Below are 13,886 nucleotides of genomic sequence, written 5' to 3'. Positions count from 1 at the left end.
CCTGCTGAAGGCCTGCGATTAGGGAAAATCCACACAGTTCTGTAAATGAAGTTTCCTCAGTAAAATCCACATAACTTAACCTCGTTACGACTGTGTTATGAGTGACAGTTACACAGGTCACACAAATTGAAAGACTTAAGGGAACTTCTTCCAGCCTCTAGCCAGTGAGTAGTTCCAACCACCCCATAAATAAGCTCTCCTATGTTTTGTTGAATTTGTTTTCTAAAATTACTCAAGCCATGGGCTCTCTGTCTTTTCCCTTGGGTGACCGTTCTCTCTGATGATCAAAACAGACCCATTTTTGCTTTGCGCTCAGAGGTTCATCAAAAGCAGCTCAAGTTAATAAGCTTCCCCCGCAGTCAGGTGTGTGTTGATAGTGTTGGGTTTCAAAATGCAAAGAGAAATCTGCTGAACTCAGAAAGGAATTCAATAGTCGAAGGATGGTGTAACATCTGGCGTCCACAAAAGCTAAGCGGTGGCAAGAGCAGTTGCTGACAGTTAAATGGAAGGTACTCAGCATGTGCTAAGTTAAAATGTGCAGCCTCTTTCCCCTCTTCCACCACTCCCTTTTTTGGATACAGACTCCTGTGGCTAGAAATACTTGTTAGGTCCCTGGATGAGCAAACTGTGAACTCAGGACAGAAATAGTTTTAACACGATAGTTCTCAGGAGCACCCCTCCCTGTCATGCTCAGAGATCTATGATACCCAGAAAACTTGTTTCATGTAAGTAATTTGTGACCTACTTTATGGATAAACTTTTGTCTTGCTTTTCCCAAAATACCAGAGATGATCTAAAAAAAAAAGTGTAAAAAAGAGCAAGCATTGCAAACCAGTGGTCCTCAAATAGTAAATTCTTCATATACCTCAAGGAACACAAATCACGCAGTTGCAGAGCTGTAAAAATCCAGGGCTTTTCCATACTTTTCTGTCTTTGGAGTGGGGTTGTTTCACCTCAACATTTTAGCTGAATACCCCACAAAGTAACAAAATTCTTGCCCAGCTATCCCAATCTATAATATACTGACCAGCTCTTAAAAGGACATCATTTGTAATCAGTACATCTGTATCTCACCATCCAGAAGCTGGTGGGAGGAAACATTTAGCAATCTCCAAAGCCACACAAGATTTTTCTGTGCAGATGTTTTTCTGGATTTTCCCTCTCTTCCCTAAGTTCAATGAGCGCCTAAAATGGACTTTGGGGCAAACTGACCCTAGGTGAAACTCTTTTGTGCCATTTGACCTTACAAAGGTCACTGTACCATGACGAGAGGGAGGTCCCTCAGCAGCAACAAAGGAGGCCAGAACTTGAACTCGACTGCTGCCTAAGCTGTAGACAGATGATTTTCCAGCACTTGTCAGGCTCCATCACTTCCCTGTTTGAAGAACAGACTACTTCCCAAGACCAGGCAACAGCATAACTCTCAATGCCCTTCACAACAACCTGAGCTGGGCAGCAAGGCCAGTACCCACAACCGTCCTTTGGACAGTGGTTGCCCATGTGGACTGACCTGCAGCTCTTCTCCAGAGGAAGAATTCACTAAGCCTGTTTTCTCAGGGTGTTAAAAGATCACTTTACGAAGAAGAGGCAGTTTTCAGTGGTGGGTGAGACCACCATTGGCCAAAGCAAAATCCTGGGCCAGGATGGCATCCATTTCATGCATTTCTCCATGCAGATTTGAAGTTGCTCCTAAGCCTCTCTTCTTTTGTGCATCAGTAGGCAATCTTGCCTACTCAGCAGACCAGTGAGGAAAAATGTTGTGCAGGAATTTGAAACTAAGGGCATGTTATTAAAGAAAAAAGACAGAATAGACAACTGACAGACAGGATGTACATATTACTTTCTGATTTAATGTGACACTGAATGCAGTCGGACTAAGATCCAGACCTAATCATTTGTCATTCAATCCAGCTTAATCTTACCTCCACTTAATGAGCACAGAGGGAACGCACAGCAGTAATATCTTCAGGGAAATGATTTTGCTCTTGGAGCAGCAGCAAACTGCATGACTCCTGATGTTGTGTTTTTTTTTTTTTTTAAATGTCAGCACAGTTCATCACAGACTTCAGTCTACACAAGAAAGATGCCAGAAGGTATTTCCATGGATTAAGTAAGGGGCCAGCAAGTTCCCACTCCAGCTCCTGCTGTAGTAGAGCGTTAGAGCTACACCACAGCTACAGAAACTAGGGGAAAAGCCTCCTGTTGCTGGAGCAGCACAGAGCCAATGTAATTTAAGCTCGATGGCTTCTTAGTTCCCAAAAACATCAGTAACAGCAGCATTCCTTACAGAGCTGAATGCCGCAGGCAACTGAGGGTCTGCAGTCAAAAGCAGAGTTGCCCCAGCTCCTGCACAAGAATTATTTCCACTCTAGAATCCCTCAGGGTGGTGGAAAAGCTAAGAGCCATCTTTCCCCTCATTTCCCAACTGGCTGTACCTCTCATGTTTTGGCTTTCAGAAGCTCAGGACAAAACTTAGCTTTCTAAGTAAGGAGAGGAGATGTCTAGATATTCTGTCGGGGGCACCAGCACGAAACCGTAGGCACACTTGTACCCATCTCTAGGCAGGACAAACGTGATGTGAGAAACTCTGCAGTATTTTGTAGCTCTAACTCATGCTCTAGGACCTCACCCCACTTCCTGGATGCACACATGATTTAGAAAGGCAAATCAGCACTGAGCTACTATTTTGAATTTCCTTCTAAATACCTAGTACTGATGAAAGGTTCTGGAGAGAACCATATCTTTTTACTCCTTCCCAAGCCAAGAGCTGTTTGCACAGTGGTTATCCAAGCTCCCAGGAGAGAAGAGGAAGCACAAGACCACCATTTAGGGATGAGAGGAGATTGTAGCCTTCATGATCCACTGGGATATTTGCTCAGGTTCCTCACTTTGTGAGGCTTATATTTTCCAGCCTCTCTGAGGTGAAGGTGCCATGGAATGGACCAGAATACAGTAAATCTTGTTTCCTGCATTGCAGGTTTGAGGCTGTGTTTGCTTTCATTTACTGAGCTAAATAAATATCAGCAGTTGGGATATCAGGTGGACAGTTAACGACCCATAGTGAAGACAAGGACAGGAAAAGCAGCCTGTGCTGCCTTGAAACAAGATGCAGGTGCTTCTCTTTTGCATTCCAAATATATCCCCATTTGGGGCTGCATGTAGCACTGCCAGGCACACATCTGTGGATAAGATTTAGGCAAATAAAAGTCCTACCAGTAATAGCCCAACCTTTGAGAGCAGATCAAAGGAGACATGCGTGGAGCTTCAGCCCATGAAACCTGACTATACAATTTGTATTTTGCCCATCTCTTTTTATCTTAGCGAGGACAGTGACAGGAATGAAGTGGAAAAAGGAGAGGCCTGAACACCTTCTGTGTGCACAATGAATAGATTTAAGAATCACAGAATGCTTTCTTCTCTGAAACATTTTAATTTTCTGCTCATTCATGTTTCTGGAGTGGAAATGTAGTACACCTCACAAAAAATTACACCAGTGCAAACCACACTTTGGTTTCAATAAAATCAAAATGTACAGTATTTGACATAGGAAATAAGAAAGATATTGGAAAACAAGATCACAGGGAACCTGCGAAGTATCTTCTGTACTAGTAAGTCATATGAATTGACCTGCAAGTATAAAACAAGGAATGTCTAATTTCCAGGAAAGATATCTTCTGAACTCCTGATCAGAATTTAAAAAAAAAAAACCAACTTTGCAAATTCTTCCTTAGGGAACAGCCATGGAGACTCCAGCCTGGGAGACCTGAACACACCATAGGCTCTATAAGAAGGGTTAAGCCAGGCTAGTTTGCCAATCATGTACCTCATTTTTTTTAAGATCCCCTATTCATGCTAATGAAGAAATTCCTTCTTCACAGGAAGAGTCATTTTGGAACCAGCTGCCGTACAGTGGTGGGCAGGAGAGTACGGGATTGCACCAGGCTATGATCTTAGAGGTCTTTTCCAACCTTAATTATTCTATGATTCTATGAGAAGTGATGCACATGGCCCAGCTCCACATCCAGTCCCAGATGGAGTCCGGAGTCCAAGGCAGTAGGGAGGGCACAGTTATTCTAGCTGTGCTGCCCAGCACTGCACCAGGGATGCCACATGGATAGGCCAGAATGCTCAGAAGTTGGCTTAAAGGTGTTTCCATGGCATTGTACTTGCCTGTGTAGAATGACCTTAGCACCTTCAACTCAATAGTCTTGCTGGAATCTAACATGTGAAATTGCAGCTTTTCTTTTTTACCTCACTTACCTTGCTATTGGGGAATACCAGGTCACAATCATGGACTTGTAGCTAACATTGTATATACAGTTTTTATAAGAAAAAAAGGACAGATGCACAATTAAGGTGCCAAGATGCTTGAACAAGTTTTCACACTTCATGCAAGCAATTGACATCCTGAGTAATATTGATGAAACAGAGAATTGCATCCCAGAATGAAAAAGCTTTAACACTTTGAACTTCATCCTCCAATTGACTGATCTGCAGAAGCTGACTCTACAGCATGTTTCTGATCAAGATTATTGGGCCCCAAAATCCCTGGCTAAACCAAAAAGCTTTATTCATATCGAACAGGTTTTTTTATTCTGCTGCGCTCTGTGTCACAGCAGAGAGCAGCCTCAGCAGAGACGGGCGTTTGTTCCACTTGCTTTACAGAGATGTCGTTTTAATGTTCTTTTCTGTGTCGATCTCATGTTGATGCCTCTTGGCTCTTCTTCCCGACACAACCCAGATAAGTAAAGAACCCGCCAGGACTCCAGCAACTGCAGCCACAATGACAGCCCAGTAGGGGACTGATAGTTTGGTTTTCTCCGACTTGAGATCTGAATTTCTGAATCCACTATTTCTCAGTGTGGAAAGAAAAGGTTTCTCCTACAGAGGGAGAGTAAAGGTTTTACTGACCACAGACCACTCAACAGGCAGCATTTCAGACCATATGCCATCACCCCTTTCCCAGAGAGGAACTGTCAGTCTTTAGACAGACTATCAGCTGTTTCTGCCTTCTGTCTGTCTTAGCCCAAACTCTTTCCTACCCCATTGCCCTTTCAAAGTTCCTAGAACAAAAAAAGAAGCCATCTCAGAATCAGAAGTGATGACATCCTTTCCAAATTTGTTTGCTGCAGACAAATGAGAGGCTTTCCACTGCAATGAGGACGATTTTTTTTGCGTTAAATTTTAAGATTTTCCTGGGTATAATAAATTAGAAGTGTATTTTAGCTATTGAAAGCCTTCACAAAGATACTCTTTCAAAGAGCTTTACCAATAAGAAGAAAGGAGAAAAATGAAAGTTGTTAATGGAGAGTATGGACATCTTGGCCTTTACTTACTGGGTTTGGACACTTGAGTTTTGATCTGTCATGGGTAAAGTTGTTGTAAGTCTGCTTTTCACCAACTGGCTCCAACTGAAGAGAGAAAAGCAATAGTAAACATAATGATGATTTTTTTCCTTCTCAGACTCTCCTGATTTGGGTGGTTACAACTTTTTATCCAATCTTTTGGTGCTTGCAGCAATGAAGAAATGCAGTAGAAGGTGCGTCACAGGAAAGTTTCCAAACATTTTAACACTCATGAACTGAAGACATTGAGAATCTGATGTACTGCCTGCAGAAAAACTCCTTTGGGAAGCAAGGAACAGGAGAAGCTTTTCCTCCTTTTGCACTGAGTGGAAGAGAAAATAACTCTGAATACCACATACTTTAAATATTCTACTAAAACAAAGTAGTTCACTATACACCCACTTCTCCCACTTACACATATCAAATGACACTATAAACCACAAAGAACAAAAAAAACCCAACACGTGACTGATGTTAGTCATGTTACTTAGCACGTTACTGAAAGAAAGATGCTTAGGTGTCACAGTGATGAAAGTGACTTCAGAAGTGATGTAGTTATAGAGACAGGATGAGACGGTGCCAACCTTTGCAGTCTTTACTCAAACAAGAAATTCCCTGAGTTTTAGCTGAGGCTAGGTTGGCAAGATTGCAAGAAGTGAGTTAAATAGAGCCTTTTATATTATCAGTTGTCAGCTAAGTTGCAATGGACTCACCCCGAGTCCATTTCAAACCCAAAACAAAATATGTCCAAGTTAATGGCATAGCATCTGTGGTTGGCTAGGAGTGCACATACCGTCGGTTACCATAGTTAAGCTAACGAGTAGAGGCTTGCTCAGTCATGTTAACTGAAGTGTTTACAACTGTGTATGGACATGCCTGAAGCAATGACTTCAGGATTGGCCCGTAGAGAACCGCTGAGTTGTCATCCAGCACTTCTGGGAATACAGCACCGAGGACTGCTGTTGCTTCTGCTATTGTCTATATGTGCATTTACTGTCCTGGAGTGATTAAAGTTTCAACTGTATGCTGGAGAGAAACATAACCACAACAAGCGCAGCACAACACAGAGAAAACAAATTCTATTCATAAAAATTCCCATATGGAAATACTGGGAATACTTTCTCTCTCTAGTTCAGTTAAAAAAAAAAAAAGGAAGTAGAGACTGAAAAATGAAAAGAGAGAGATGAACCATGGCAAAACATGACTAGGGAAGGGAGGAAAGCTAACAAGTGGAGAGAAGATAAGAAGCAAAACAGAATAAAAAGTTTTGCTGATTGTCGTGGGGTCCTGCTGGACTCTTATATGAGTCCTAATAACTTGGCTTGCCCCTCAGCTAATGTCGTGAAAACTGAATTTAGTAGTTTGTTTTATCTTATAGGGAACAGCTCAAATTCTGATGTAGTTATTTGTAAGATGTGCGGCTCATATCCTGTAGCGTTCTGTCTGCAGTACGACTGGTTATTTGTAGATAATTATAATAGTCCCAGTGCCAGGGCACTTGGGAAGGAGTCTGGCGCAGAGCCCAGAAAAAGGATGATAAGGTGCAAAATTCTGCAGCCAGCCATGCTTGTTCATCTCTATGCCATCCATTCCTCAGGAGCATTAGCTTCTGAGCTTTGAAGATGACAGCATCCCCACGTCCATGAGTGAACAGGGCAACTTCTGGAAGAAATGTACAGCTCCTCTCTAGAGGATGTTTGCATGTGGCACACATGGAAGCAGAACACAAGCTAAACACACTGTCTTATGTGCTCTTCTCCTGGGCCAGGGGACTAATGAGGTGGATTTGGGACCAGTGGGGGGCCCTAAGGCTATAGAGTCCTCTGACTTCATAGAGCACGAGCATGCTTTGCTTTGCATGAAGCAAAAAGAGCAAAGAACATCATGGTGAGGAAAAGGCTCCTTAAACCATCCCCATCCCTGCAGACCCACGTAGCAGCCAGGCACAGTCTGGCCCTTTATGTGTACTGACAAGAATCCATGTCATTTGGCCGTAAGCCTACAGCCTGCTGAGCTTTTCAGGGAACGGGGAAACAATACAGCCTTACAGTAAGCTTGCACAGCCTCGCCGTACATGGGCTGTGAGTGAAAAGCAGGGATATGTTACAAGAACTAGATTTAAATAGTAAAGAGTAAAATCTTCAGTTGGCACAGTCAGATCTCTGCAGGAGGGAATAGTTGCACTTTGCATCAGTAAGAACCTGATCCCCACCACCCCAGTAGAAAGCTTTGTGTCAATATCCTTACATGCGCAGGAAATGAGTGACAGTCCAGACAGAATAAAACTCTGGTGGCATAGAAGAAGGACTGATGGTGATTCAGGAATGAGTAATGGCAAATAGAAACACCACGTGGCAACAGAAACCAAATTTAAGGCTACCATATGTCCAGGTACCATCTCTTTTTCTTCTTGAAACCTGCAGCCATGCTCAGTTTGAACGTTTTGTACATTTGCCTGGAGTTTCTGGGCCACCATTAGCCCTGTTTGAGCTACCGCACAATGAAGCCTACCAGACTGCTGTCATCTGGAGTCCCAGACAGGGAAGCCTAACAGAAATCAGGCAGATTTGCTGTGCATGTTCAAATCAATTACTCAGAGCACGTGCATGCTCTGTACGTCTACTGCTTTCTATAATGCTGGACCTACAGCTCATATGCTCTGCTGGGCAATTGCACAGATTTCTGTCCTGTATTGCCCAGTCCTTCTGCTCAAGTTCATTCTGCAGCATCCTGTAAGTTTCTTATCTTGCTCAAACTTTTACTTAAACTGAAAAGAAATTCTGCTCCATTTATGCTTGTTTCTTGTACAAGCTAGGATACAGGATTGCTGCTACCACAGTATGTTTGTGTACTGGTGTTTATGAGACAAGAGGAAGACATGTCACTGTGGCATGAAAATGCCAGTCTTCCTTCCACCATGGGAAACATCGTCGTTCTGAAAGTAACTGTGACCTTGGAGTTATCAAGTCCAGCATGTTCCTCTTACACACTCTTCCAGCACTATTCAAAAGCTATCGTTTCCCACAAAATGACAAAATCAATGTGACTGCAAACAAAGGCATCATAGGTGTGATTTCAGCCCATTAGTTTCAGTGACTCTACTAGAATTGTTTCAGATTCCAGAGTGGGTGTTACAACATGTCCACACTATTAATGGCAGCAAAAATTCAATCACATGTATGTTTTCCTAATAAATCTAACAATTTACTGAAGAAGGGCAAGCTCATTCAACAGACATTTTCAGGAAACTACAAGACTGAATGTTTAACTGGGTTGATTTTTTTGCTTTAATGCAAGTTATTTACCAAATGAGAAGGGAATTTTTCATTACATTAAGACTCTCAGGAGTTCTCATTTTGAATGAGCGAAGACTTACACTGTTTCATGCAAGGTGATCGCTTTGGATTGTGTTCCTAAGCAATGCAGACTGAGAAGGGTCTCAGAGTTGAGCACCCCCCGTGTTGTTAGGATATCAGTTCTATTTCCTGCTTACTGTTTTGCTTCAGACACCTTCCTCATGATCTTTTGTAGGGACTGCTGCCACAAACACATAGGGATCTAGGTCTTAACTGCTTACCATATTATTCCAGAGAGCCATGGCCATCTCAGCGTAGCCTCTTACATTGAAATGAAAGCAGTCTGCAGCAAAGAAACTCAGATCTGGCTTGCCATTCTGTGATAAAAGCAAAAATGTATTTCTTAGCACATTTCAACCTTTGAGATCTGACATATCATACCTAATAGTGCATGGTACTTGGCATAGCCACTTCACAATTTTGGTATCTTCCTAAAGGCATATGCTCATATTTTGACACTGCAGATAAACTTAGTTACTCCTAACTGTGGGCCGATTACTGCATCTTGAGACCTTCTGTGTAGTACAGCCTGCTCAACTTCACACAACAATTTTCATAACAAACCTAAACTTATCATTAAGCCAACAGTCACAGCTCTTACACGGATACTACCATTGACCCCCACTCCACCTTGTACAGAACTGATAGAAAACTGCTTATTCTTGCTTGTTAAACTTCCATAACTCAGCCTTATAAACTTTCAGGTGTTAAAACTTGTGTTGAATTTCAGGAAACATTAAAAACTGTGGGTTTGTCCAGCTGTGGCAAATGTCTGTCTGAGGAAGAATCTGCCTCATCACTACCTGCATGGTTACCTTTCTTTGGACTTGAAGGCTGCCAGAACGAAATGGGGATGATATGACAAAACGATCAGTATTATGCAAAACTGAGTGGTTTTGACCAGGATTCATGCTAAATATTTGTATCCCTAACTACACAGCATACATAATGCTAGGGCTGGAGAAGAGAAGGAGAATCAGAGTTTGGCTTCAAAGGTCGCTTTCTGTTTCCAGGCTGGGATGAGTGGGGAATGCAAGTGCTGGTCTCCGTGTGAAGGAAACCTGAATGTATTTCATAACCTAGATCAGAAGAAAATTGTGGTGAATGCCAACCAAGCCCCCAACAGGGGAAACAACATGCAGTTTAGACGAAGCCAGAGGGTACTTAGGTTTAATGTGTGCACACTACAAATGTTTCCTAAAGCCATTTTAATTTTTCCACCCTGTGCCGCTAGACTGTGCGAAGAGAACACAGTCCTTGTGGCATGGATCTTACTGGCTTAGGGAAATCAAGATACTGGTCCTTGCATAATGGGAAAGAAAACCAGGACTCACACTATCCAAGGGCAACAAGCTGTTTCGGAAAAATGGCTGCATGACAACTGCAAAGTCCTCACGCTCCTCATACCGACCACTGTTGATCAGCTGTAAGGCTTCAGCCTGTATGGAGGTGCATGGTTGGAAACAGAAATGTTACTTACAAGGTTCATCTAACATTTGTCAGCTATCAAAAACATGTGTATTACACTTCTTTCAATGTAGGAAGCCATAAATTATTAGTATAAATCCAGCTGAATAGTTTAAAGCAGTCCAGAGGACAACTAAGAGAATCATTTGATTCATGAAGAGATTTTCATGAGGAAAATGCTCAGAAACTAGGATAATTTGCTTAATTAAAAAAACCTAGTTTGTACCTTCCCTTATAGAAATCAGTGCTGCACAATCACAATGAGATTAAAATTTACAGAGAATTAAAAAAAAGAGGCATAAGGGCAAAATTTTTAGAAGTGACAAAAAAGTCCAGAAGGCCAACTTGAGACTGAAGTGCACTTGATTTTTTAGAAAGGTGTGCTTGAAGTAAAAGAACACTTAAGCATTGAAAAAATCACCCGCCACTTTTGAAAACTATGGCACTAGACATTCAACACAGATAATAAAAACATCTCATTGTTACATGCCAGTTTATGGGTATAAATTCTAATGCTCCTGGTCATATCTCAAACCATTCCTAACCGCACTTCCTTAGCTAAGGAAAACACCCCCTGGATAGGTTTATACAAGTATTCTCCAAGGTGGACTTTTTGAGCATTGTCTGATTAATCAGACAACACCTACTGCCAGAGCCAGAATGGAGGACTGGAGAACATAATGTGAACTGATACAGTGATTCTTGTATTCACAGGAATAGTGATGGGAAAAACCTTCTGCTCCAATAGCTATTTATAGCCTTTGTTAAATTTGAGTGAATCTTATGCCTGAGGCTATGAGAAGTTACTCTCAGATAGCAAGCGGACCCATGGTAAGCTATCTGTGTGCACGCTCTCAGCCCGTAACAATAGAAAGGAATATCAGGTTGGTTTAGTTCATTTTCTCTGCTAAGAGTTACCACAAAACAGCTGATGGAAGGTAATTTGTCACCCTTGCAGTGACATGTTAATTCACGTGAGCTATTCATTGGATTCATAATGGACAAACACATATCAAGAAAACAATCATCACCAGTAACATTTTTTCAGCTGTTGAAACAGCAACTGGAAACAGAACCAGTCTCAGTCTGCTCCCAGCTCAGAATCAAGGTCAAATTATAAGGCAGTGTGGAAAGACTTGCACTGCTGCTAACTGGTTAGCTGGGTAGGGGTTTAGTTAGACTGTAGCCAAGCTTTTGCCCAGTCACCCCCCCCGCCCCGTCCTGCTGAGGATATGCATGAGAGAAAGGGAAGCTTTCTGTAAAGAGATATAAAAAGAGACACAAGATGACCAGTTACAGAATCAAGGTATTACCTGAAAATCTCTGTTAACTCTCTTAATTTCTTGTAGTTCGGAAGAGTTTTCTTCAGGGTTTAAGAAACATGGACAAACATTCCTTCAACAAAAGAAATACTAGAATTAAAAGCCAACTTGGAATAGCCTATTGCAATTCTTCAGCAATATGTGTCTGTTTCAAGAAGCTCAGGGTAGGTACTCAAAGTTCATGTGCAGGAGGAGAGCCACCTCATTAGCTTAGATGTGGACAGATACCTCAGGAAAAAAAAAATCCCTATTGACTTAGTTTTCAAAGTGAACACCTGTCAGCCAGTAAGACCTGCAGGATCCGCAACTCTGAGTCAGACACAAGTGTTCAGTATGCCACACATTAGCAGGAAATGACATGTTAGAATAAAAAAACCCCTACATATAGGCTTACAGCAGAGTTTCAGAAATATGGGGGTTTAAAGATAGAAAATAAAAATTGTTCATGTAGTCTGACCCCTCAGACCACTGTGTTTCATTGTTACCCCCATATCAAGAGGTAATAACTTGTGCTTCACTGAAATGCATCCTCTAAGAATGTGCCTGGAATGAATATGAAGACATCAAGCAATCCAGTCAATTCACTATTTTCCCTTCTAGTGTGTTCCAGTAGTTAATTGCTTCTATTATTAAAAATCTGTGTGCAACTTAATTTGAAGTCATTAGGCATCAGCTTCTAACCACTGGTCTTTGTTATACCTTTCTCCACTAAAGAGCCTTTTCATGTCCACACTGACTCCTGTAAAGGCACTGCTGCTTTCTAAAACAGATCCCTCAATCTTCTTTGAGTTTGGACTTTGGTCTCCTCCATTAGGTGTGAAAAGCAGTTCCTGGCTGTGCACTCAGCTGTATGCAGCCCAGCCTGCACCATAGGTAATGCAGCACTGAATACAAGGAGAGGTGTCAGGGATGTCAGCCTGTGCTGCTGAGTGGGGAATGGCTGGGCAAAAAAGGCTTTGAAGTTCAGTAGTACAGCAATTATATGGTGACTTGCGCTGTGACATGCCGACTTAGAGCTGAGAAGAAAAGGGATGACTGCTATCTACAGGTGCATGCCTTTTAGCTGAAGTATTGGAAGAACTAGTAGAAAGTTGATGGGAACTAGTGCATCAAGTAAAGGCAGCAATGAAAGTGAACTTGGAAACCTCAGTGTGGATGCCCTCCCGTAGAAGCAATTTAGATTGATCCAAAAAAGTAGCACTTTAAAGGCAAAGACCTGTTTTGCTCACTTACTTTGCTATCAAAGCGCACCCCGAAGAGCTTGCTGTGATCTGACGCAGTCCAGAAATCTCTAGTATCTCCACCATGTTGACAAAGACTCTTGGGAGCTGCAGGGATTATAATAACCAGACATACCAAATCACAGAACATGATACCACTACAAAGTGAGAAAGAAGTACCATCCGTAGGTCAGGGAGTCAGTGCAAACTGCACCGACGGCAACCAATGGCACGTGCAAGGATTATGTTTAAAGGGAGGGGGAGGGAGACATACAGTGGATGTCAGCCAAAAAATTCCCAGCAGCTAGTACAAGCTAGCTGAAATGCTGCTTCACTCCTTGGGGCATTTCTGTTTTCTCTAGGGTAAATGAAACTTTGTACAGTTGGTTTAGCCATCAAAACTGGCAGTAGGGTCATTCTGTGTTTGGTCCACAGCAAAAGTGCTGTGAAGCGCACAGTTTTCCTGAAACTACAGCCCACTTTCTCAGGACATTATCTAATACAGTTGTTGAAATGCAGCGCTGAGGAGCAGTCTGACTCCAGTTATTTGGAAGATGACCTCGTATGAAACAGAATCACTGACAGTCTATCAGAGGTGAGAAAAACATCTCTGTGCTTGCCAGAAACATATCTTTTTACGGTATCTTAAAAGCTTACCTCCTTATAGAAAATATCCAGAGTGTCCTGAAGATGCTTTACATACTTTCGCACTGAATAAGTTTCCTGTGTAATTTAAAAAAAAAAAAAAAAAAAAAAGGATCAGTCTTCTTTCAGGAACCAAGAAGTTCACTCGAGCAAAGGAGTCCACAGACTTGTTAGTTGCAAGGTGGTCCATGAGAAGATATACCAGCTCAATGTTCCTTTTTGCCTTTGTTGGCATATATGTTTTCAGATCAAGAGGTTTATTGCCATATGCGCAACAGGTTATATAGTGCTTGTGTTTCTATGTTGTTAATATATTCCCTTAATCTCTGTAGAAAATCCTGAGGTACATAATAGTTCTTGGCAGAGTCTTTGCCTGATGAATGACTACATAAATCAAATACTTGGATTTCACATTGTCTTTTATGGGACCCAGACCAGACTAGTTTGCCTTATGAACAGGGCGATACTTCTTTTTTTAAACTGCCAATCCGGGGAAATTTATATGGAAGCAGTCAGGCCCCACAAAACCCA

The 13,886-nt window shown here is 42.0% G+C and overlaps 1 protein-coding gene across 1 annotated transcript; it reads right to left on the bottom strand.

The window, feature by feature from the left end:
* Positions 1 to 4,659: 4,659 nt before the first annotated feature.
* Positions 4,660 to 11,595, bottom strand: PLB1 (phospholipase B1). Its single transcript, XM_010289931.1, has 5 exons — positions 11,482 to 11,595; positions 10,036 to 10,140; positions 8,923 to 9,018; positions 5,337 to 5,411; positions 4,660 to 4,881 (listed from the first exon to the last, which is right to left on the bottom strand). The coding sequence occupies exons 2-5, from the start codon at positions 10,075 to 10,077 to the stop codon at positions 4,660 to 4,662; spliced, it is 435 nt and encodes a 144-aa protein (XP_010288233.1). The 5' UTR covers positions 10,078 to 10,140; positions 11,482 to 11,595.
* Positions 11,596 to 13,886: the final 2,291 nt, after the last annotated feature.

The sequence above is a fragment of the Phaethon lepturus genome, unplaced genomic scaffold (assembly GCF_000687285.1).
Source record: "Phaethon lepturus isolate BGI_N335 unplaced genomic scaffold, ASM68728v1 scaffold11636, whole genome shotgun sequence".
NCBI lineage: Eukaryota > Metazoa > Chordata > Aves > Phaethontiformes > Phaethontidae > Phaethon > Phaethon lepturus.
This window is presented reverse-complemented; position numbering and strand designations above follow the sequence as displayed.